The sequence below is a fragment of the Podarcis filfolensis genome (assembly GCF_964270895.1).
Source record: "Podarcis filfolensis genome assembly, chromosome: 15".
NCBI classification, from domain to species: Eukaryota; Metazoa; Chordata; class Lepidosauria; order Squamata; family Lacertidae; genus Podarcis; species Podarcis filfolensis.
Window position 1 is genome coordinate 159,659 of NC_139618.1, and position 23,290 is coordinate 182,948.

Sequence of the window (23,290 nt, forward strand, 5' to 3'; positions counted from 1 at the left end):
GAAACGCGAACATCCTGGAAAAGGATGGGGCGGGGAGAGGAAAGGTGGAGGAAAGAGTGGGAGCATTTGCACATACACGTGTCCACAAAACACCAAGACTCCTGCAGGTGATTGCAGGTAATGCAACAGGAGCCCTTCTGCAAATGGCCTTTGCAGCGTAACTCAGTTAAATGGTAACAAAGTATCCAGATGCGCCTATTTACAGTGGATATTTTCACTTAGCCCTGTTTCTCTATGAATCCACCAATTTCTTAGTTAAATACTAACGTAAAATCGCGAGTGGGAATTGCAGGCGAAAAAGGACACGCCTGCGGAGACGAAAGCTCATACCAATAACTAACTTAGTTTGTCTCTAAAATGCTACTGGAAGGAATTTTTGTTTTGTTTTTGTTTTGTTTTGTTTTGTTTTGTTTCGACTACGACAGACCAAAACGGCTACCTACCTGTAACTAGAAATTTGGGGGAAAGTTGTTCAGCAGGCGCCTGAATCGCCACGGTGCAGGCGCCTGCCCGAAATCAAGGGGCAGGGAGTTCCAAAGGGCAGGCGAGGACCGGTCAAGCTCTTCGTTGCTTAGGCGAAGAGGCAAACTCGACTGGATCGCTCGCTTCCCGCCCGTGAAGCGCAAGAAGAAGGAAACCAAAGGGAAGAGCCGACCTCAGCCCCGAGGGGCTTACAATCGGAAGCAGGGACAAGAGAAACGCCTTGCCAGGGGAACAGTTTTGAGCTAAGCCGAAATCCCACAGGATCGCCGGTGGAGTCCCCGTGAGAAATCGCGCGAGCATCTGAGCGTGTGCAGAGTGCAAACCTCGCCTCCCTGGAGTCTCCCTGCGAAGGCGGCTTCTTCGCCCTCCGTCGGCGCCTGCAGGGGGCTCCGCCCGCCCCGCCGCCTCCTCCGCCCCCGCCAGGCTCTGAGTCACTAATCGGGAGCAGATGCCTCCGGCCAGAGCCTCGCCTGGCTGCAGAAGGTAAGGGGGCGCACGGAGGGGGTGGGGAGAAGCCAGAGAGGCGGGGGCGCTGGGCAAACCGCCGAGGCTGGGTGGGTAGGGGAGCTGAGCCCCGGGACCTATTTGCCCGCCCGGCCGTCGTCGAGGGCGCCCCTGAGGTTACGCAGAGCGCCTTGAGCGCAGGATAGGATGGATGACAAGGAGGAACGGGGATGTTGGTGGCCTCCGGGAGCCCCGGCACCTATTTTGCTCGCACTGCCGTCGGCGAGGGCGCCTCTGAGGTTACGCAGAGCGCCTTGAGCAATGCAGGATGGGCGCAGAGGAGAGGAGAGGGTTGGCGGCGCTTGTTCTGTGGACGGCGAGGGCGCCTCTGAGACTACGCAGAGCGCCTGGATCGGTGCGGGATGACCAAGAGGAGAGTCTCCGTGAGTCCCCGCACCTCTTCCTTCCCCGGGACCAGATCCTCGGCGGGCTGCCCAGCCTCCGCCTGCGCCCGCCCCGTCTGGGCTGCAGGCGAACCTGGAAGGAGCGGGTGTCTCGCCATCCCGGGTCTCCTCCTCCTCCGCATCCCCTGGAATTTCCGGGGATCGGGTTACGCGACCCTCCTCCTCCTCCTCTCCGGCTGCAGACTTCCAGCGAGCGGGACTAGAGGCGACGGGGCGGCCGGTGAGTACCAGGCTCCCGGCTCCGCCATGCCTTCCTTGCCCGGGGCGTTGCAAGCGCCCCCACCCTCTGCAAAAGGGGTCCCCACCCTCTCCCTCTCCTCTCCCTCCTCCTCCCTGTCTTCGCCACGTCTTGCCCGCATCCAGGAGAGGTGCTGAGGCCTGCCGGGATGTCTGCTCCCTCCCTGGCTTAGGAGAAGAGTTGAAAAACAACAGACGGCTTTGATTTGGGGGGCGGAGGGGGGAGAGAAGGGGAAGGGCTCCTGGGCAGAGCAGCTTTTCTGCATCCAGAAGGCTCCCAGTGCAGTCCTGAAACTTTGGAGAGCCGCTGCTGCCGGTCAGAGACTCCTGAGCTAGGCAGGCCAATGTGTCTTGACTCAGTAGGGAGCATCGTCTCGAAAGGCGTACAGCCACTTCTTCTGTGTCCCCATTTAAACCAGCCTTTAATCCAGAGCCAGGAAGACTAGAATCTTGGTTTATTTTTTAAAGGAGGGGCTATAGCTCAGTGGGAGAGCATCTGCTTTACATGCAGAAGGTCCTGGATTCAAATTCTGCCAGCATCGCCAGGTAGCATTCCTGTCAAAAACCTGAGGAGCTGCTGCCGGTCAGTGTAGACAGTATTGAGCCAGATGGACCAATGTATCTGACTCCGTAGGGAACATCCTATGATTTTTTCCCGCTCTCTCTCCTAATCTCCCTGCCTGGATCCAAACTCTCACAAGAGTTTTTCCCCTCTTTCTTATTTTGTAAAATTTGTACACGCAGACTGGAAAACTTAGCGGCCTGCAGCAATTCCATTGCACCCGCCTGCTACCAGCCAGGACGCCTTCACCCGAGGCACTGTTTGGGGGGCGAACCCTGGATTGTTTTATGGGTGCCCTGTATGAATGAGGCAAGTGGGTGCAGCACCATCATTTATTAATCTTTATCGATTTATATTCCCCCAGGGAGCTCAAGGTGGTTGGCATAGCCCTCCCCATTTTAACCCTCACGTTAACCCTGCAAGGTAAGCTGGGTGAAGGGATGGTGTCTGAGCCAGAGGTACCCCGTAAGATGGGGGGGGTTGGCATTCAAATTAGATGCTCTGCAGCACTGACCCACAGCCCTTCCCAAACACCTGGAGGGCTCCAGGGTTCCCCCCCTACAAATCTAGGATTCTATTGCTCCCACCGGAAGCCCCATATTTCTTTTGGAGGTCTTTTCAGGGCCCCAAAGTGGGTCCCTCAAACATCAAGTATCAGGTAACGCAGAATATTTGGGGAAGAGTTTTTCAGCGATGGATAATGTGCATCTGGTCGGCCCCTGTGAGAACAGGATGCTAGACTAGACAAGCTCTTGGCCTGATCCAGCAACCTCTTGTTGTTGTTGTTTAGTCGTTTAGTCGTGTCCGCCTCTTCGTGACCCCATGGACCAGAGCACACCAGGCACTTCTGTCTTCCACTGCCTCCCGCAGTTTGGTCAAACTCATGCTGGTAGCTTCGAGAACGCTGTCCCACCATCTCGTCCTCCGTCCTCCCCTTCTCCTTGTGCCCTCCATCTTTCCCAACATCAGGGTCTTCTCCAGGGAGTCTTCTCTTCTCATGAGGTGGCCAAAGTATTGGAGCCTCAGCTTCAGGACCTGTCCTTCCAATGAGCACTCAGGGCTGATTTCCTTCAGAATGGAGAGGTTTGATCTTCTTGCAGTCCATGGGACTCTCAAGAGTCTCCTCCAGCACCAGAATTCAAAAGCATCAATTCTTCAGCCCCTTCATGGATCACTGCCTTGCCGTGGCGAAGGGGCTTGAATAACTCAGAGAAGCTATGAGCTAAGCCGTGCAGGGCCACCCAAGATGGACAGGTCATAGTGGAGAGTTTTGACCAAACATGATCCACCTGGAGCAGGAACCGGCAAGCCACTCCAGTATCCCAGCCAAGAAAACTCCATGGACAAAGACAGCAACTTCTTATGGAGGTCTATTGTGATAGCAGAACCTCCATGCCCAGGGACAGTCTACCTCTGAATACCAGGCCTTGGGAACAACTGGAGAGTTGCTGCTTGTGGGCCTCCCTTTGGGGGCCCGGTCGGCCACTGTGAGAGCAGGATACTGGCCTGGAGGGGCCATTAGCCTGGTCCAGCAGGCTCTGTTCTTATGTCATCACTTCTAGATTTATGATTTTAAAAAAGCAGGGAAATGACTGCAGTGAAAGGTCCCAGCGGCAAGGAGCTTACAGTCCAAAGTTCGAAACTGCCCCAAGGAGAAGAGCAAGGGGGGGTGTGAGGCATGGACAGCTGCGCTGCCCACTTTTCAGAAAATAAAATCTATGCTTCCAGGTGGGAATATTGGACAGCTCTGCAGTCAGACCTCGAGTCCCGATGATGAATATTCTTGCCCCCGTCAGGCGGGACCGCGTCATTGCCGAACTGCCACCGGTAAGGGGGCCAGGAGTCCTTGGAGGCAGGGGGCGGCGGGCAGAGTTCAGCAGCAACACTTATGGTGTCAGAATCTTACTTTTTAGCTTCAGGATGGTTTTGCACCTGTGGCTCCGCCCCTTTAACCTCTGGCCCCGCCCACCACTGATCTTCGGTCCTCGGAAGGTTGCCAAGGAGACGGTGTGGCCCTTGATCTGAGAAGGGTTCCCAAGTCCTGCTGGCATACAAATTTCTCGCCCCCCTTTCTGCTAGGAAAAGAGAACGGAGGCCAGGAATGGCTCAGCCATGGAGCCAAACTGGGGGTGCTGGAATTTTGGGGTGCTTGCACCAGATTGGAGATTTTTGGTGGGGGGCTGTATGTGTGTGCCTGGACAGAGAGTGGGGTGTGTGACCTGTATTTGGAGAGAAGGCCTTTTAAAGAATCATAGAGCTGTAGGGTCGAAAGGGACCCCACAGGGTCATCTAGCCCAACTCCAGTCCCCGTCCCCATGCAATATTCCCTGGATGTCCTGGGGAAAACGATCTGGAGCCTTTTTCAACTGGCCCACTGGCTCAAATCAGGGGGTGGACAATAACGGGAAAAAATCAGTCTCCTGGCCTGGGGTGGACTAGATGATCGTAGGGTTCCCTTTCAGCTCTGGTAGGGAGAAAACGGTGGAGGCAAAACCCTTTTAATTCCTCAAGAGCAGGGGTCAGTAAACTTTTTAAGCAGGGGGCGGGTCCACTGTCCCTCAGACTATGTGGGGGGCCGGACTATATTTTGAAAAAGAAAATGAACGAATTCCTATGCCCCACAAATAATCCAGAGATGCATTTTAAATAAAAACACACATTCTACTCATGTAAAAACACGCTGATTCCCGGACCGTCCGTGGGTCGGATTGAGAAGTCAATTGGGCCGGATCAGGCCCCCGGGTCTTAGTTTGCCTACCCATGCTCTTGAGCAGGCATAGGCAACCTTCAGCCCTCCAGCTGTTTTGGGACTACAACTCCCATGATCCCTATCTAACAGGACCAGTGGTCAGGGATGATGGGAATTGTAGTCCAAAACTGCTGGAGGGCCGAAGGTTGCCTATGCCTACTCAAGAGCATCAAAAACTTAGAGGTGTGTGTGGGTGGGTGGGTGGGTGCACAGGTGGCCTGTGAACTCAGCGGTTAGGGAAACTTTTCTTTAAAATGCACACAAACTTATTTGTTTCTTGTGGGTTTGTGCATGTGGTGCTGGGGGGAGTCTTTGCATTGGAAGGCGCATACAGAGTGGGGCGTGTGGCAGTGCCGTAACTCCCCCCATTCCTCGTTTTCCTTCCCAGTGCTTCACCAAAGGGGCCGCGCTCCATTCCAGGACCTCCTTTCACCCCAAAGTGGTTGGGATGTGCCAGTCCCAGAGGACGGGGACCGTGGGGTGAGTATTTAACGCCAGAACATGAGAACACTGAACAAAGCTGAAGGTCGGAAGATTTGGGGTGGATAAAAGGAAGTCCTCCTTCACACCATGCGGAGTTAAACTGTGGAACTCCCTGCCACTTGGATGGCTTCAACAGAGGTTTGGACAAATTCCTGGAGGAGGTGAGGGCTATCGAGGCCTCCTTGCCAGGATGAGTTTGCTCTGCCTCCATAGTTGGAGGCAGTCAATGCTTCTGAATACTAGCTGCTGGAAAAGAGGGGGGTCTTGTGTTCGAATCCTGATTGTGGGTTTCCCTTTGGGGCATCTGGTTGGCCACTGTGAGAGCAGGAGGCTGAACTGGATGGACCACTGGGCCTGATCCAGCAGCCAGGCTCTTATTATGTTCTTATTTACGGAGACCCTTGTCTCCACCTTTAAAGACCATCGCCATGACCTTCTAGAGGCCAAATCCACAGATCAGTTAGGGGCAGTGGCGTAGCGTGGGTTGTCAGCACCCGGGGCAAGGCAAGTAATTTGCGCCCCCTAACCCGTGGATTTGCGCCCCCTAACCCGTGGATTTGCGCCCCCTAACCCATGGATTTGCCCTAACCCCAGATGTTGCGCCCGGTGCGGCCGGCCCCCCCTGCACCCCCCACGCTACGCCACTGGTTAGGGGCACAGAAGTCTATTCCTTTTCTCTCTCCTGAATCTCCTGCACAGAATCCTGGAATTGTAGAGTTGGAAGGAGGGACTGAAAGGCCCATCTAGTCCAACCCTCAGAATGCAAACATCACAGCTGATTTGTCAGCATTTTCCTGCAAATTCCTCCTTCTGTACACATGTATTCTGTATTCTGTATTCATGTCTAACATGAATATTTTTGCACAGCGGTTTCCCCAAATAGAATGCAGCCTTGTATGTTATTTTTCACTGATGCCTGCATTCATATGCACCCTTTGCATCCTTGCACACTTTACTTGTCTGGAGAATTGAACTGCAAAATCCATGGAAAATGTGAATTTCTAAGGACAGCTGTGTTTTGCTTCACGTATTGTTTCAGAAACTGCAAGTCAGTTTGTCTTTAAATGTGCAAGTCTCTTTCGCTATAGCATTACGAGAGAAGGAGAAAGACTTCTCTATCCGATTTTCGCCACCCCAGGGGTAATTTTACCCATCTCTATCACACTCCACCCCTTTTATCTCCCCTCAGTCACCCTTTATCTTAGCTGAGATAAAAGCCCCCTGGTATTATGAACAGTTCCTATTAGGGGAGTCTCTCCAGGCTACCTTTTCCCTAGACATTAACTCAGCCTTTCCCCCCTTCTCAACAGGTTTAAAATTTCCAAGATCATCGTAGTCGGTGACCTCTCTGTGGGGAAGACCTGCCTGATCAACCGGTAACTATGGGGGAATACCCGGGCGGATCGGGGCCCAGGTCTTGGAGAATCCTGGGAATTGTAGTTTGCTCAGGGTGCAGGGAACTGTAGCTCATGGAGTTAAGCACCCTGAACAAACGGCAATCCCCAGGGGGCCCCACGGCTGTTTAGAGCGCTTTAAATGCAAAGTGTGGATTTGACCCCCAAGTCCTTTTATGCCAGGATGACGAACCTGTGACTTTTGGCTGTCAGTACTCCCCACACCCCGACCGTCCTTGGGTGTTTTTGCCTGGCTGCAAATGTCTCTCTGAACTGTGCAAAGGGACGACTGCTAGAGGGTTGCTGTTTCTTGTGGGGGGGAGCAGAGGAGCACCCCTCCATTTGCCAATGGACCTTTAAAGCCCTTTGTGGCTTAGGGCCCTTGTATCTACAGGACCGCCTCTCCTGGTCTGCCCACAGAGGACCTTAAGGTCCATGAACAACCATAGTTTAGAGGTCCCAGGCCCTAAGGAAGTCAGACTATCCTCCACCAGGGCCAGGACCTTCTCAGTGATGGCTCCAACCTGGTGGAATGTTCTGTCCCATGAGACCAGGGCCCTGCAGGATTTAACCTTCTTCCACAGGGCCTGTAAAACAGAGCTATTCCGCCTGGCTTTTAATTTGAATTCAGCCTGATCTTTTATTTCCCTTCCCTTCCCTTCCCTCCCCCTCCCCTTTTATGAAGATCACCCGCTCTGAGACCCCCCAGCTAATTCTCCCCTGGCCTACTCGCTGGCCCAAGTAGGACCAATTCAGCCAGCTAGACCTGGGGATTATCTAAGCTAGACCTGGTGATTATCTAAGGCTTATTTCCCCTAAATTGATTTTTGAATTTTATTGTTATTCATGTTTTTATACTGTATTTTATGCTGCTTTTATAATTGTTTTAAATTTGTTGTTAGCTGCCCTGAACCTGGTTTTTGAACTGGGAAGGGCGAGGTATAAATAAAAAAATAATATTATTGATCTTGAGCAGGAAGAGGCTGATGCAGAAGCCAACCCTCTCCTCCTTGACCTCTCTCTCTCTCTCTCTCTCTTTCCTTATCGTCAGCTTTTGCAAAGACACTTTCGACAAGAACTACAAAGCCACCATTGGGGTGGACTTTGAGATGGAGCGGTTTGAGGTGCTGGGAGTCCCCTTCAGCCTGCAGCTGTGAGTACCTGCAGCCCACCCACCCAACCTGTCCGTCCTGTGGGGGGACCCCCCCTTGGCCCCCTTCCTCAGTCATCCCCGCTACGTGGAGAAGCCCTGCTCTGGAGCTCTGCGGCACCTGCAGCCTAATGCCTTCCTTGCCTCCCTGCCAGGTGGGACACGGCCGGCCAGGAACGCTTCAAATGCATCGCCTCCACCTACTACCGTGGAGCTCAAGGTGAGACAATGCGATTGTCAGGGGTTGGAGGGTCTGTCTGTCTGTCTGTGTCTCTCTTTGCAGCAGATAGCTCCCTGGAACACAGCTAACAGATGGGCAAGCTACCTTGAGGACTAGCTCCTTATGGGGGCTGTTAGGATATAGTTCTGTTCCACCTTAAAAGGAACAGGCATGACTGTTGTGTGTCACACGCCTGTTTACATTTCCAGCACAGTCTGCTGGGAACTTCGTTTGGATATTGCTTTTGTTATTGCTGTTTTGTTGGACACGAAGGGAAGCAGACATGTTTTTCCTTTGTTCCTGAACTATGCTGAATAAACGCCTGTGAATAATTCTTACACACGTCTCTGTCCACCACTTCCATTGTGAGGATTTATTCACTCTGCTGATAAGAACATGCACAGCTTCTGAACGTTTCGGAGGCTCGTGTCGCTGATTGATGCTGTTCCGGGAACCGGAGTTGCCGGCCGGGGGCTGGAGCCAGCCGGGGGCCTGCCAAATGCCCCCGTCTCCCCGGCAGCATCCCAACAGGGGCTTCCCTGCAAGGATATGCGAGCAACATTTGAAAGGGAAAAACTGGGTTCCTCTTGGCGTTCTCCGTGGGTGGTGAAAAACTGCAGAAAGGAACCCTCTTTTGTGACCACTGGGGTCCCATCCATGTGGGAAGTCAGTGTGTGCCAATGAATATCTCGTTACTTGGTTGTGCTTGGGCAGGGGCGAACGAAGACGTTGTGACACCCAGGGCGGGGCATCGCTATGTAGGGCGCACATGCGGTGTCACTACATACGACGCATGCACCGTATATAGCAACGCCGCACATGTGCTGTACATAGCGGTTTGCCGGCGGCACTGCTCCAGCGCCGTACGGATGGTGCTGGGATCCTCTGCTTAAGTGGCGCTGGCGGCAAATTGCTATGTGCAGCACATGTGCAGCATCGTTATGTACAGCGCATGTGTGCAATGGCGCACATGCGCTGTACATAGGGGTTTGGTGGTGGCAGCAGGATCCTCTGCTCGCGGCTGCAGAGAAACAGTTTCTATCCAAATGCGATTTTGGTTTTAAATGCAGTGTAAGGTAGTCTCTATGGGAGTATATTGTATTTAATTATGGGGTGTCGAATTTTAAGGGGGCTAACCAGGCTGGGATAGCTGGGAAAGCTTGTTGGTTTTTGAATGTCTGATGTAGATTTTTTCAATTTCGTTGTTCCGTATGGGACAATGGCAATAAACATTATCGTATCGTAGATTATCGTATTGTATCCTCCACATGCGGCTGTGGCGGAGCAATGGCTGCTACGCCACCGCGAGCCCCCACGGGGTGCCTTCTTATCACCCCCCCCTAACATGGCACCTGGGGTACACCGCCCTCCCCCCATTGTGACGCCATTGTGCTTGGGGGCTTACCTTTGGGGCATGTGGCTGAAAGTCCCCCATCCAGCATTTCTCAGAATTTACCATCTCAAGAACATCTAAGCCCTCCCTTTCCTCCAGACCATGAACTGTCTAATTTTTTTGGGGGGGGGGAAGGGGACTTAGAAAGGGGTCCCCTTTTCTCCTCCGTGACCTCAACTCTGCAACTCTCCCCGCCTCTCCGCAGCCATCATCATCGTCTTTGACCTGAACGACGTGGCATCCCTGGGCCACACCAGGTGAGTTACCTGTCGAGTTCGCCGTCCCCAGCTGGCGTTAAAGCTGTGCTGTCAACAGGGTGTGTGGCTGTGAGTTGTGCTGGATCGAGCCCCTGACTCAACATTGATTCCAGAACCAAATTGCACCCGTGTGACCCTACTGCGATTCCTGCATTGCGGGGGGCTGGACTCGATGATGTTTTTGGGCTCCCTTACACCTCTGTGTGCAACGTCAAGAGATTAAAAAAAAACCCTTCATTTTGGTACCTTTGACGCTTTGTGGGGAGGTCAGGGCCCCTCTCGGCCTCTATCCTACCTCGCAAGGTTGTTGTGAGGATAAAACAGGGAGGAGCAGAACTCTGCACGCCCCCTGGAGCTCCTTGGATATCAATGTGATAGAAAGATACTACGCTTGATCTTAGCCAATAGGCTGAGAAGCGAGAGTCAGAGGTCATACATTTTCTTTTACTGGAGAATGATCAGGAGCTCACCAAGTTAGTGGCTAAATATCTCTATTTGGTTTTTTGTTCTCAAAATACACTGCAGACGTCTGATCTCCCTGGAGACCAAGAGATGTGACGATAGACTGCTCTGCCTCCTTTCTTTTAGCAAATGTTTTGTGCCACTGGGGAAGTGGTAATTCTCGATTGATTTGTTTTGGATGTTGTATGTGATGCCAATAAAAGGTTTGATGATGATGATGATGATAGATAGATAAGGAAATAAATAATAGTAGCAGTGATAAATTCCACTCCTGGATTTCTCTCTCTGCCCAATCTGTTCCAGGCAGTGGCTGGCTGATGCCCTGAAGGAGAATGACCCTTCTAGCGCCATTCTCTTCCTCGTCGGCACCAAGAAGGATCTCAGCGTAAGTTGGGGAGAAAAGGAGAGAGGGAGACAGAGGGTGGGCTGTATCCTGCCTGCCCCACCTCCCTGCAGGACCCTCTGCCTTGTTCAGAAGGCATCTCCTGCGAACTCTGTTCAGGGCTCATTCATTGAAGCTGCGCAGAGCCCTCCCTCCTCCAACCACTGGCCCTCCAGCCCAGGATCATTTGCATGGCACGGGGTTGGGCTGGATGACCCCTGGAGGCCCCTTCCACAATTCCATGATGCCCTGGGGGATGAGGCTACTGATTCATGGAGGTTCTTCACAAGGGCTTACAGGGAACAGGCACAGCCAAAACTCCTTCTACCTGCCCCCCGACTTGCCACTCCCCCGCTTTGCTTCCAAGGTGATCCTGGCAACTTGATCGAAACCTGGATCCCGTTGGATCAGCCCAGTTCAGGATCCAGCCAAATCCAGCCCGGTTATTTATCATTAAGGGGGCAAGGAAAGAGGACACTTCCACAAACCTTACACTCTCTCAGCCACAGTGCCGTCTTTGTGATTGGTGCTTTGCAAGGGGGTTAGCTCTCTGCCCCAAGCAGCTTCCAATCTGAAACTCACCCTGGAGGGAAAGGGAGGCAGGGAAGCAGCGCTTCTAGCTGGGTTCCTGGAGCTCCTGCCGCTGTCCTTCCTTCCTCCTGAGCCCTTCCCTTCCCTCTCACAGTCTCCGGCGCAGTACAGCCTCATCGAGAGGGAAGCTCTCAAGGTGGCCAAGGAAATGGAGGCCGAATATTGGGCTGTCTCCTCGCTCACAGGTAAGTTTCTCTTTTGCACAGCGACTCTGTTCTCGGTCGAAATGCTTCCGAGTACCTGTGCCTGGAGGCTGCAGGAGGGGAGAGTTGCCCTTGTGCTCGAATAAACCATAATAAACCTCCTACTTCGTGTGCCTCCTCCTCAAGCGGTCCGGAGGGTGGCAACACGAGAACAGGGCCTTCTCTGAAGTGGCTCCCCGACTGTGGAATGCTGTCCCCAGGGAAGTTCGCTTGGCACCTTCGTTATATAGTCATACCTCAGATTACAGATGCTTCAGGTTGCATTTTTTTTTGGGTGCAGACCACTGAAACCTGGAAGTAACCCGTTGCGGTACCCGTTCCGGAACGGGTTACTTCCGGGTTTCGGCAGTCGCGCATGCGCAGAAGTGCTAAACCGTGCTTTGTGCATGCACAGAAGCGCTAATTTGCAACTGGCGCATGCACAGACGCACTGCTGCCAGTTGCAAACATGCATCCCGCACGGATCACGTTCACGACCCGAGCGTCCACTATACACCTTTAGTTGCCAGGAAAAAAGTTCCTTTTTAACCATGCCTTTGGTTGATCTGATTGACATCCTATACCCTTTTAAAATGTGGCTCTTTTGAGGGCGGTGTTTTTGTTTGGATTTTATATATTGTGATTTTTTCTGTGAACCACCCTGAGACCTCCAGGTTTAGGTTGGTATATAAATTCAATAAATAATAATAATAATTCAAAACAAAACAAAACACCTGGCTGGCCCATGTGAGAACAGGAGGCTGGACTAGATGGGCCACAGGCCTGATCCAGCAGGAGGGTCTTCCGACTGGCAAATTCGGGACAGCTAAAAGTGTATATTTCTGAATGTAGTGTCTGGTTAACCTGCGGAACTCACTTCCACAGGAGACAACGATGGCCACCAACTTAACAGGCTTTAAAAGAGGATTAGGCAAATTTATGGAGGAGGAGAGGGCGGTCTATGGTATTTAAGGAAACGGTATCACCCCCCCTCCCCACAGGTGAGAATGTGCGGGAATTCTTTTTCCGGGTTGCAGCGCTGACCTTCGAGGGCAGCGTGATGGCAGAGCTGGAGAGGAGCAGCGCAAGAAGGATTGGCGATGTCGTGCGTAAGTGTGCCCCTCGTCACATGTGTCCAGCTGGCCCCATAGCGGGCGGAAACTTCAAACCTTGCACTGCCCATCTTGTTTTCGTTCCCTGCATTTAATAGATTGGTTTGTTCTGTTTTGGTTCTGTTTTTGCATTTTGTCTGCCTTGCTTTAATTTGTCTGAGCTGCCTTGAGCCGCAGTCCAGGGGAAAAGATAGGATACAAATAAATCTAATGATAATTTATTATTGCAAAATTTACTGTGCTCAAATATAATTTGTAGAGGTGCTTCTGCTGTGCTTTTTTTGGTTCATTGAAGTTATTCTGTTTTTAGAGCTGCTGTGCTGTGCTGCTGCTGCTGCTGCTGCTGCTGCTGCTGCTGCTGCTGTTTTTTAATCTTTGAGGGCTCCGTGCTATAAAGCAGTTTCTAAGCTTGTTAAATAATAATGTTTTAATTTTTAGTGTATTTCTTTGTATCCTGCTTTTTCCCGAGCAGGAACTCAAGGCAGCTTACACAAAGCAAAACAACACAGACAGGATATAAAAAACTGAAAAGATCTATAAGCTAATCATTAAGATAACAATAGCAATACCTCTCAAGTCCCCTCTCTGGCACGGCCCACCATGTTTCTCACTGCATCTTCATGAGGACTAGAAACTTGTTTGCTTCATAGAGACTGAGGATTCTTGGGAAGCTTCCCTGTTTTGTGGTATTTCAATAAACACACAGCTCTGCTGATGGATGGTGACAGGCAGAGTTTAGCCAATGAGAATGGGATGGGGGGGCGGGCTCCATGTCGCCAAGGTTACGGCTGCCTCTTCCCAGCGATCCACAGTTCTGCAAGCCAAGCAAAATTGTGTGATTTGCCGCAACGTTTATTTGCACCGCAGGTATTTTTTATTATTATTATTAAATAATTGGTAAAGATGGGTTAGTTTTCAGGGTTTGTTGCAAACTTAGAGCTTGTGCATTTGTTTTGTTTTTATCCTGCACATTTTGCCTGTACCTTCACAAGGACTAGAAACTTGTTTTACTCATAGAGGCTGAAGTTTTCCAGGATTTTTCGCTCTGCCTCTTTCAGGGATCCACAGCAACGAGCGGGACCTTTACCTGACCGAGAAGCGTCGGAGAGCGAAATGTTGCCAGTGACGCAAGTTGGGGGAAGGAATTTCACCGGCCTGAACATTTGCACTGAACTTATTTCTATACCAAAGAAAAGTGTTGCTGTTTTTTAATGATTTTTTTAAAAGAAAAGAACAGATTGCCTCATATATAGGACTATCACAAGCTGCTTTGTACTAAGTCGAGCCATCGCTCCATCTAGCTCAGTATTCTCTGCACTGGCTGGCAGCAGTGGCTCTCCGGGATTTGAGGCAGAAGACCTCCCCAGCCCCACCTGGGCTTGCTGCTGCGGACTGAGCCTGGGATTGTTTTCCATGCAGAAAGCAGGTGCTCTAACCACTGAGCAGTATGTCATTCCTGCATTGGAAAGGGTTAGACTAGATGTCTCATGGAGCTCCCTTCCAACTCTACAATTGATCCTCTTCCCTGGGTGAAGCTGGTCTGTTTTTCTGCCCCCAGAGCTCTCCCACCCCCAAATATTTCTGCCCTCTTGGCTTCTTGTTGGGCAGCCCTGGAAGAGAATAATCAGACGTTTCTACATTCATTTCTACATTCCATGGGTTCCTTCGCCACAACCGTTTCCTGTTGGTGACATCAATTCCTGTGCCAGGACATGTAAGATAGTGCCCTGGTTCTGGTGTCATGAGACATGTCCCACCCCATTGGGCACAAAGACCCCCTTGTCCCCCCCCAAAAAACCCTATTGCAGACAGCAATCATTAACCAAAGCACCTCTGGTCTCTCGGTACGAATCGCATTTGGTCATAATAAAAGTTGAAATGTTGTGCTTTTTCTAACTGTTGCCTTGAATGTGTGTTGATGGGGTTGGCCAGCAGCGGGGTGTCATTTCAGCCTGGGGGGCACATTTCCTTGTGGGGGACTTTCTGGGGGCCAAGGGCAGGCCCTGAGGCAAAGAGTGTTTGGGCCCCAAGGAATGTGATGGAGTCTCACAGCGGCCAAATGCCCCCTAGGAACCTACCAATCAAGATAGACTACCTCTGAACCTGGAGGTTCCTTAGGGATGTCAGTGGAGTCTGCTGGATCAGGCCAGAGGCCCATCTAGCCCAGCATCCTGTTCCCACAGTGGCCAACCAGATGCCTCAAAGGGAAACCAACAAGCGAGATTCGAACCCAAGAGCAGCACTCTCCCCTCCCCTGGTTTCAGAAGAATTGCTGCCTCCAGTAGCCATCGAAAGCCCTCTCCTCCTCCATGAATTTGTCCAATCTTCTTTGGAAGCCATCTAGTTTGGAGATTTCACCCCTCCCATATCCAAGAATCTCCTGATGAGTCTGCTGATTCTCCAGAGAGGAGGAGCTGTGTTCTGCTCTCTACTTATTCTGCTCCAGCACCACATCAAAGAGTCAGTCAGTCAGTCAGTGTGTCGGAGAGAGAGAGACTGAGTGTTAGAGATCGTGTGTATAGATAAAGTTGCTGCTAAGAGCAGCTGCAGACACTCGGTGCAGTTCAGCTTTTTCATTTAGCTCTGTATATAGTTGTGTATTATAGTTGTAGATAGAATAAAAGAAGATATTCTACAGAGCTGCTCTCCGAGTCGTTTATACTCTGCTAGACTCTGCTGTGCGACGACTGTCTTCTTGTTGGAGTGAATCCGGTGCTCACAACTCTAAGCTGTGAGTCCACAGCACTTTGACCTGTTCCTGTGTGGAAGGTGGTCTCTGGAAGTGCTACGCAGCTCGCATAGCCCATTCGGGGCTGAAGTAGATGAGTCCAGTTCATGGCACTGGCTCAAGGGCGATGCTGACAATGCCTGCCTCCTGTGGCAGGGAGTTCCACAGTCTAACCCTGTGCTGTGTGAAAGGGCTGAACCACTCCTGAACCTTCCAATGAGAACAGGTGTGACTAACATAGGGCCAGTGTGTCTTTGGGTAGAACTTGGCTGGGCACAACCCCACCATATTGTCTAATACTTAATTTCATGTTCCGCTGCTAGGAGGGGGAACTGTGGCCCTCCAGGCATCTCTGTGTGGCCCCAGGACCATGCAGGGGGTTGGACTAGATGACCCTTGGTGTCCCTTCCAGCACTACAATTCCATAACACCCTCCTCTCCCCACAACATTCCCCTCTCCTCTCTGCACCTCAGGCCCTCCACCCAAGACCTCAGTGTTTGTTTTTTTAATGCAACGTGGAGCACTTTGTACATCAACACTATCAAAGTTTAGCCACGATTACAGTGGGTTGGGATGGATTACCCTTGGGGTCCCTCCGAACTCGGATTCTAAGTTTCACCGATTCAGCTGGTGGTTTATTAACTACACCGGGGCAGAAGAACACGGAGAAGGAACATTTTTTCTGATGGAATGCCAGATAAGCTGGAAGGCACGCAGGCAAGATTCCCAAACTGGTCTGGAGTTATGAGCTTGCAAGATCCCGGAGGTTAATGGCCCGGGAAGCAGGCGGAGTTTGCCACTCTTGGGACGCCACGGGCCTCTGCGGGACGCCTTGGGGGCCGTGCATATACCTGTGCGCCTTCCTCCCTACTGCGGTCCTTGGTTGGGGTTGAAGGCCTGGAAGGAGTCCAGCTGGTGAGCGTTGAACTGGGGCATCAGTTTGGGGGGCACACAGTGCGCCCACTTGTAGTGGTCTTTCAGCCAGAGCCCGCCCTCGCTGTCCTCCACGCAGATGGCGGCGATGCCTGCAGGAAAGGTTGGGGAAAAGGCAGCGATCACCGACAGCTTCAGAGCCAGGGTAGACTGCTCCTGCAGCTGGAGGCTCCACCAACCTCTATCACTGCTAGGAATGCCAAGGGGGCCGAGCCCGGCCGCCTGCTTACCGACCCACCTGCCACTAGGCCGCCTTGTTCCTCCACCAGGCGGATGGCGCTCCGCATCGTCCCCCCGGTCTCGACCCACTGGTCCACCAGCAAGACGCGAAGGCCTGGTCAGAAAGGGGGCAGAGGGCAAGGTGGGGTTAGTGTGCCAAGATCTGCCCCACCCCATTCCTTACCTGAGAGGTTAAAAAAATATATGTGGATCTGGAGCAATAGCTAGGAAACCTCAGTGCTGGATCAGACCCAAGGGGGCCCAAGCGTAGGGTTGCCACATAGCAAATAGAGCATCTTGGGGAAATTTCGGAAAACCGGCAAAACATCTGGGATTTTGAGGTTGATTGCCAACAACTTTTGAGTTTCATTTCCCAGAAAAAGCTCCGATACTTTGCGTTTGGTGAAAAAACATCTTTTGCATCCTGAGTTTTTACTTCTAGAAATACGGCAACCCTGCCCAATGGGAAGCCCACAAGCTGGTCCTGAGCACAATTCTCCAGTGCCGGTATTCACAGGTAGACTGCTGCTAGATATGGAGGTTCTGCAATCACAACAGACCTCCATAAGAAGAACCTGGATGGATCAGTCCAGCCTCCTGTTCTCACAGGGGCCAACCTGCAGTTTCTAGCAACTGGTATCCAGAGGGGTTTCCGCCTCTGACAGGGGAGATAAAACCTACTTATTAGCCATTTTTAGCATTCACCTCCATTAATTTGTATTTATAATGCAGCAGAAGATCCTGCCCACAGGCAGGAACTCAGGGCAACTGCAAAACTCTTCCCTCCTGCGCCCGCAAAGGCATTTACTGCCTCTGATGGAGGAGGGCGTAGATGGACCCCAGCTCCTGTCAATTCCAGTGGCCAGCAAGCTCAATGGTTAGTGGCCCTGACCCTGTCTTTGTGTGTGTAGACATCAGTTCCTTAGGGGAGGGAGAACTGAACAAGGGGAAATTCTTATTCTTATTATTTCAGGAAGTTTTAAATGTTTGACGTTGAATTATGTTTTTATATGTACTGGAAGCCGCCCAGAGTGACTGGGGAAACCCAGCCAGATGGGGATATAAATAATAATATTATTATTATTATCTCGGCTCACCTGGTGAGATGGCGTCAGCTCGCATCTCCATCACCTTTTCACGAGCCTGGTAGTCCTTGTAAGGCTTCGAGAGAGTTTTCACGCACAGGTGCCCGGCTTTGCGTATGGCCAAAAAGCCCTTCTGGAGGGTGTGGGCGATGGCAGCGCCTGAGGGTGAGTTGAGAAGGGCAAAGGGGTGCCCCCCTGAATCGTGAGTTGCCACGCCATGCCCTCCCTAACCCCAGCCCCAAACCAATTCATTTTGTTTTCACCAAACTTATCCCCAGGGTTCAACCCTGCTTGGAAAATACTCTAGCGTCCTTTGCCATCATATTGAGAATGCAAAATAAAATTTTAAAATTCCTTCCAGTAGCACCTTAGAGACCAACTAAATTAGTTATTGGTACCAATAACTAACTTAGTTGGTCTCTAATGTGCTACTGGAAGGAATTTTTTTATTTTATTTTATTTTGTTTTGTTTTGTTTTTTGTTTTGTTTTGTTTTGTTTTGTTTTGTTTTGTTTTGTTTCAACTACGGCAGACCAACACGGCTACCTACCTGTAATTGGGAATGCAGAAAAGGTTTGCTGGAGAGGGAGTGCCCTCTGCATGTGCTCAGAGGCATTTTTAGGAACATAAGAACAACAGAGGAGTCCTGCTGGATCGGGCCAAAGGGGACCCACCTAGTCTGGCAGGCTGTTCTCAGAACCAGACGCCCCAAAGGGAAACTTGCAAGAAAAATCTGAGCACAAGGAGTCCTCTCTCCTCCTGTAGTTCCCAGCAACTGATTTTCAGAAGCATTACTGCCTTTGACTATGGAGGCAGAGCGCAGCCATTGCGGCTACGAGCCATCGATAGCCCTCTCCTCCTCCGTGGCTTTGCCCAATGCACTTTTAAAGCAATCAGTGGCCATCCCTGTGGCAAGGAGTTCCACAGTTGAACTCTCCACTGCATCTCTTATCCCTTGGATCGCTTCTGCGTTGCTCTTTGCTCTCCGGCCAAGCCGAGCCCCGACTCACCTAGGATGAAGCCCATTGCGTCAATGCCGGCAACCAGGTCGATGGGGTCGCCCCGAAAGGTTTGCAGGAGATCTTCCACACAGTCCTGCAAGGCCTGGAGAGATCAGAGAGGGAGGGAGAGTGACTGGGGCAGCATCAAGGGGCTCACAAATCTTCCCTTCTAATGGGAGCTTCCAGTTGCCATTCTAATTCTGTGTATTCCCAATATCAATGCGTATCATTAATCTCTATTATTACTATATCCCTAAAGATAAGGTCAGAGTCTTTTTATACGCAACAGCGGCCGCAAGAGTACTTGTGGCCAGAAACTGGAAGAGCAAGGAGACTCCCTCAATGTCAGAGTGGCAAATTAAATTCTGCGAATATATTGAACGAGCCAAGATGACAGCGTCAGTTAGAATGCGATCAAAACAAGAATTAAGAAAGGAATGGTAGTGTAAATCTTTGGATAAGTACTGACTGAGTTCATTAAGCTAAGATGCAATGATTCTAGAACAGAGGACTGATTAATGTGATGAACAAATATGAACACAACGACAGTTTTAATGTAGCGAGAAGGACATTGTGCAAGTGGGTGAGGGAAATCACATGGATATTTGGATAAAAGGTGAATGGGGTATAGGGTTAGATGTGGGGAATCCGTATATTTAATATAATATATGTTATGTACAGTGCTGAAATTGTACGGTAACTAACATGTAATATGAATTTAATAAATAAATAAATTGGGTGGGAAATCTCTATTATTACTATTTTGTTGTTGTTAGTGTGTGTATGTAATTTTTTCATTTATTCTGGGAGCCTTTTTTCCCCAACAGCACCATGGTAAATCTAGCAATGGGAAATTTCTCCGCTCCCTGCTTTCCCTTGATGCCCTAAGCCAGGGGCCAGCAACCTTTTTCAGCCGTGGGCCGGTCCACCGTCCCTCAGATCTTGTGGGGGGCCAGATAATAATTTGGGGAGGGGAAATGAACGGATTCCTATGCCCCACAAATAACCCAGAGATGCATTTTAAATAAAGGGACACTTTCTACTCATGTAAAAACACGCTGATTCCCGGACCGTCCGCAGGCGATTGGGCCAGATCCGGCCCCAGGGCCTTAGGTTGCCTACCCCTGCCCTAAGCACAGGCTTATTTTGTTTAATGGTTAATCCGGCCCTAACTACAGCCCGGTGAGGTAGGTTAGGCTGAAGGTCACACCCAGGGAGAGTTTCATGGCTGAGTGGGGATTTGAGCCCTGGTCCGTCCCAGGATAACGCTCTAACCACTACACCGCACTGCCTCTTATCTTCTCCCATCTCCCACCTGAGAAAAGCCCGGTTCCACACCAGCCTCTCACGTTACAAAAAGCTACTTCTGTCCATTCACTCCCACCCCCCACTGTAATGCACCGCCTCAACTCCTTATCACAGAATCTGTAAAGTTGGAAAGGGACCTATGGGTCATCTAGTCCAACCCCACAGCACAATGCGGGGCTCAAACCTGCAACACTGAGATTAAGAGTCTCCTGCTCTACTGACTGAGCTATCCTGCGGTCCATCAGGTACCTGGGGATGGCAGTAGAGGCGGGAGGGGTCCAGCCAGGCAAAGCTGGGGCCTTTGACGTTGGGGGCCATCAGCCCCAAATACCAGCCCTGCTCTCGTGGGTCGGGGACGTGTTTCAGATCCATGGAGACGTGGTTAGGGTCAGCAGATGGAGGAGAAGCTGTAAGGGAAGGTGGGTGGGTCGGGGGCTGGAGAAGAATACATGCAAAGAGATGCTTTCTATCGCAAGGTTCCTCAAGAGTCACCAGAAATCTTGCACCAATTGGAGCAGACTCTTCTACATTTCTTTGTGAGCTGCCTTTCCAGAGTTAAACCACATGTCGAAAAGGCTTCGCAGTTCCCTCTAACAGCTGCAAATGCACATTTAAGCATCGCTGAGAGCATCTCAGTAAGTCAATAATAATAATAATAATAATAATAATAATAATAATAATAATAATATTTTATTTATACCCCACCCTCCCCAGCCAAGACCGGGCTCAGGGAGGCTAACACCAGATATAAAACAATTGATTGAAATACAACTTAAAAAACAAGATTAATACAAAATACAACAGAATAAAACAATCCCCGCACAGGGAAGTCTAACAATAAAGGGATGGAACTGACCTTCACGAGGACTAGAATATTTCTTGCTAGGAGTATCTGCTTTGCTCCACATCTCCAAGTCTGCACAGCTGCCTGAAACCCTGGAGAGCTTCTGCCAGTCAGTGCGAACAATATGGGGCTAGACAGACCCAACACTCTGACTCACTCTGGGGCAGCTTCCTGTTTCTTTTTCTTTTTCTTTTTTTGGGGAAAGTGACCATTATGCAGAATCATGATGACTAGAATATTTCTTTTGGGGGCTCAATGGCAGAACAAGAGGCCCACATTCTGGCTCAGGGCTCTAATGACCAGCTTATTGAGCAATTCATCCTGATTCGCTTGTGGGGACGTTGCAGCAAAACAAGAGTTACTTATTTATTTCTTAACAGTTACCTATCAGTTTATTGCGGGGGGGGGGGAGCCCTCAGAGCAGTTTACAAAAGAGCTAAATCGATAACATTAAGTTGATGGACTGTGCCGAAATGGCAAAATTAACTGGGAAACTCGGGAATCAAGAAGACAAGAATTTTTTTTAAAAGAATGGGAAATGTTTATAATGTATATACAAAATAATTGTAAACAGGTCAAAACATTAGCAGGATTTTAAATACACTTGTAATGTAACAGAAAGTATAGATAACTTAGGAAGATGAAAAACTGGAGAAGTATTGATAAGCAGTTGAAAATAGAATCAAAAGGACCGATGGAAGGGATGGAGGGGGGGAGTCAGGAGATTCAGAGTAATCTCAATATTTGGATTTTGTACTGCTTTTTGATGTATGTATGCATGTATGTATGTACATTTATTCATATATATTTGAAAATCAAATGCAAAGATTATAAAAAAAAATACTGGAAAAAACCAATAGCATTATAAATCAGAAAAATTAACAGCAACAACAATAATTTAAAGCTTTCGTAAAGTTAAAATAACAGTAGACTGAAAAGAGATTAAGACTTGCCTCAACTTCCTGAACAGCTGGGTAGTCTTGTCTGAAGAAAAGTAGGTTTAGCAGGCTTAGCCAAAAAGAGGACGGTGAAAATGTATCAACAGGCAGGGAGTTCCAAAGTTTAGGTGCTGCCATAGAATTGTGGAGTTGGAAGGGGGGTCATCTAGCCCAACCCCCTAAAATGCAGGAACTTTTGGCCCAACATGGGGCTCGAACCCGTGACCCAAAGTGAAGTGTCCCCCGCTCTGCCGACGACAATGCTATCCCAGCAGAGTTACCACACCCTTCCCAGCCTGTCAGGCCCGATCCCTTTCCTTCCTCCTTGCAAAAACAGTCCAATCTTTCCAGGGAAGCGAAATGGTTGTGCAAGAACCCTACCCGTCCCCAAACCGCCCTAGAATCCCTCCAGCTGAATTTGCTGGGATGAGCTGGAATCCTACGTGGAAACAGCAACATTCTGGAAGTTTGGCGTGGATTTCTTAAAGGAGGAATCAAATGTGGGCTGGATTCTCTTCCGTCCTTGCCTGTGGGTCTCTGCTCTCCGAAATAAATACATAAATGCCCACCCCAATAAACCCGACATTTCCCAAATGTCAGAGGCAGCCCCAGAATTTCCCTGGGGGGAGAAAACACCCCACAGCACACTACTTCCCATTCCCCCATGTGGCATGCCCAGTACCTGGGAGAGGAGATCTGATCTTTGCTTCTTCCCAGGCCTCTTCCAGACAGACGGACACTCAGGAGGTGCCTTTTCCTGGGACGCCAAAGGTGCTACTGGATCCAAGCGGAGGGACGGAGGGAGGGCCTTGGGCCACGGACAGTGACAGTGACAGCTGGGGAAGCCCAGCCCTTGCCTGGCCAGGGTCCAGACTCCAGGGCCAGCTCTGGCCTGACAGTTAAAGCTATTCACAATTCATTCACCACGAGGAGCCCAGGAGGGGGAGAAAACAACAAGGGAGGTCTAGAGAAGCAGCGGAACAGGAGTAGGGCTCAATCCAGTTCGTTGGGAGGCTTGCAACAAACGCTCTTTCCTCAGAAGATCAGACTTCTTTGTGATAAGGAAAAGCAATGGAGAAATGCTGCCAGCCAGTGTTGGCAGCATGGAGCTAGGTGGAGCAATGCTTTGGCTCAGGAGAAGGCAGTGCCCCATGCCCCAGAGGAAAACCACCAGCTGGTTTCCTCGTTTAGGGTGTGGGGCAAATCCTGCTTCAGCAAGGCTGAAGTCATCTGAAGTCTTGTCTAGATTAAGGGAAGTGATAAAGGTAAAGGTAAAGGGACCCCCGACCATTAGGTCCAGTCGTGACCAACTCTGGGGTTGCAGTGCCCATCTTGCTTTACTGGCCAAGGGAGCTGGCATACAGCTTCCGGGTCATGTGGCCAGCAGGACTAAGCCGCTTCTGGCGAACCAGAGCAGCACATGGAAATGTCGTTTACCTTCCCGCCGGAGTGGTATCTATTTATCTACTTGCTTTCGAACTGCTAGGTTGGCAGGAGCAGGGACTGAGCAATGGGAGCTCACTCCGTCGCAGGGATTCGAACCGCCAACCTTCTGATTGGCAAACCCTAGGCTCTGTGGTTTAACCCACAGCGCCACCCACATCCAAGGGAAGTAATAGTCCGACTCTAATCTGCCTTGGTCAGACCACCCCTGGAAGACCATGTCCAA

General features: G+C 50.6%; 2 protein-coding genes across 7 annotated transcripts; one reads left to right on the plus strand and one right to left on the minus strand.

Moving 5' to 3' along the window:
- The first annotated feature begins 18 nt into the window (after positions 1 to 18).
- Positions 19 to 14,461, plus strand: RAB34 (RAB34, member RAS oncogene family). 4 transcript variants are annotated; one of them, XM_083587306.1, is made up of 12 exons: positions 854 to 966; positions 2,555 to 2,613; positions 3,919 to 4,017; positions 5,328 to 5,419; positions 6,733 to 6,798; positions 7,868 to 7,969; positions 8,122 to 8,186; positions 9,785 to 9,836; positions 10,602 to 10,683; positions 11,366 to 11,456; positions 12,455 to 12,562; positions 13,624 to 14,461. In XM_083587306.1, the coding sequence occupies exons 3-12, from the start codon at positions 3,961 to 3,963 to the stop codon at positions 13,689 to 13,691; spliced, it is 783 nt and encodes a 260-aa protein (XP_083443432.1). In that variant the 5' UTR covers positions 854 to 966; positions 2,555 to 2,613; positions 3,919 to 3,960; the 3' UTR covers positions 13,692 to 14,461. The 4 variants fall into 4 exon arrangements, with proteins under 4 accessions (XP_083443433.1, XP_083443432.1, XP_083443434.1 ...); XM_083587305.1 differs by lacking the exon at positions 854 to 966 and adding an exon at positions 1,524 to 1,611; XM_083587307.1 differs by lacking the exon at positions 2,555 to 2,613 and having other exon boundaries at positions 19 to 966.
- LOC310749971 (adenine phosphoribosyltransferase-like) lies at positions 12,975 to 22,442 on the minus strand. Of its 3 annotated transcripts, XM_083587330.1 has the most exons (7): positions 22,304 to 22,442; positions 20,089 to 20,246; positions 18,541 to 18,634; positions 17,544 to 17,690; positions 16,466 to 16,561; positions 16,146 to 16,319; positions 12,975 to 13,379 (listed from the first exon to the last, which is right to left on the minus strand). In XM_083587330.1, exons 2-6 carry the CDS (start codon positions 20,209 to 20,211, stop codon positions 16,162 to 16,164), a joined length of 618 nt encoding a protein of 205 aa, XP_083443456.1. In that variant the 5' UTR covers positions 20,212 to 20,246; positions 22,304 to 22,442; the 3' UTR covers positions 12,975 to 13,379; positions 16,146 to 16,161. The 3 variants fall into 3 exon arrangements, with proteins under 3 accessions (XP_083443456.1, XP_083443454.1, XP_083443455.1); XM_083587328.1 differs by lacking the exon at positions 12,975 to 13,379 and having other exon boundaries at positions 15,785 to 16,319; XM_083587329.1 differs by lacking the exon at positions 12,975 to 13,379 and having other exon boundaries at positions 15,785 to 16,319; positions 20,089 to 20,274; positions 22,304 to 22,439.
- Between the last annotated feature and the right edge of the window lie 848 nt (positions 22,443 to 23,290).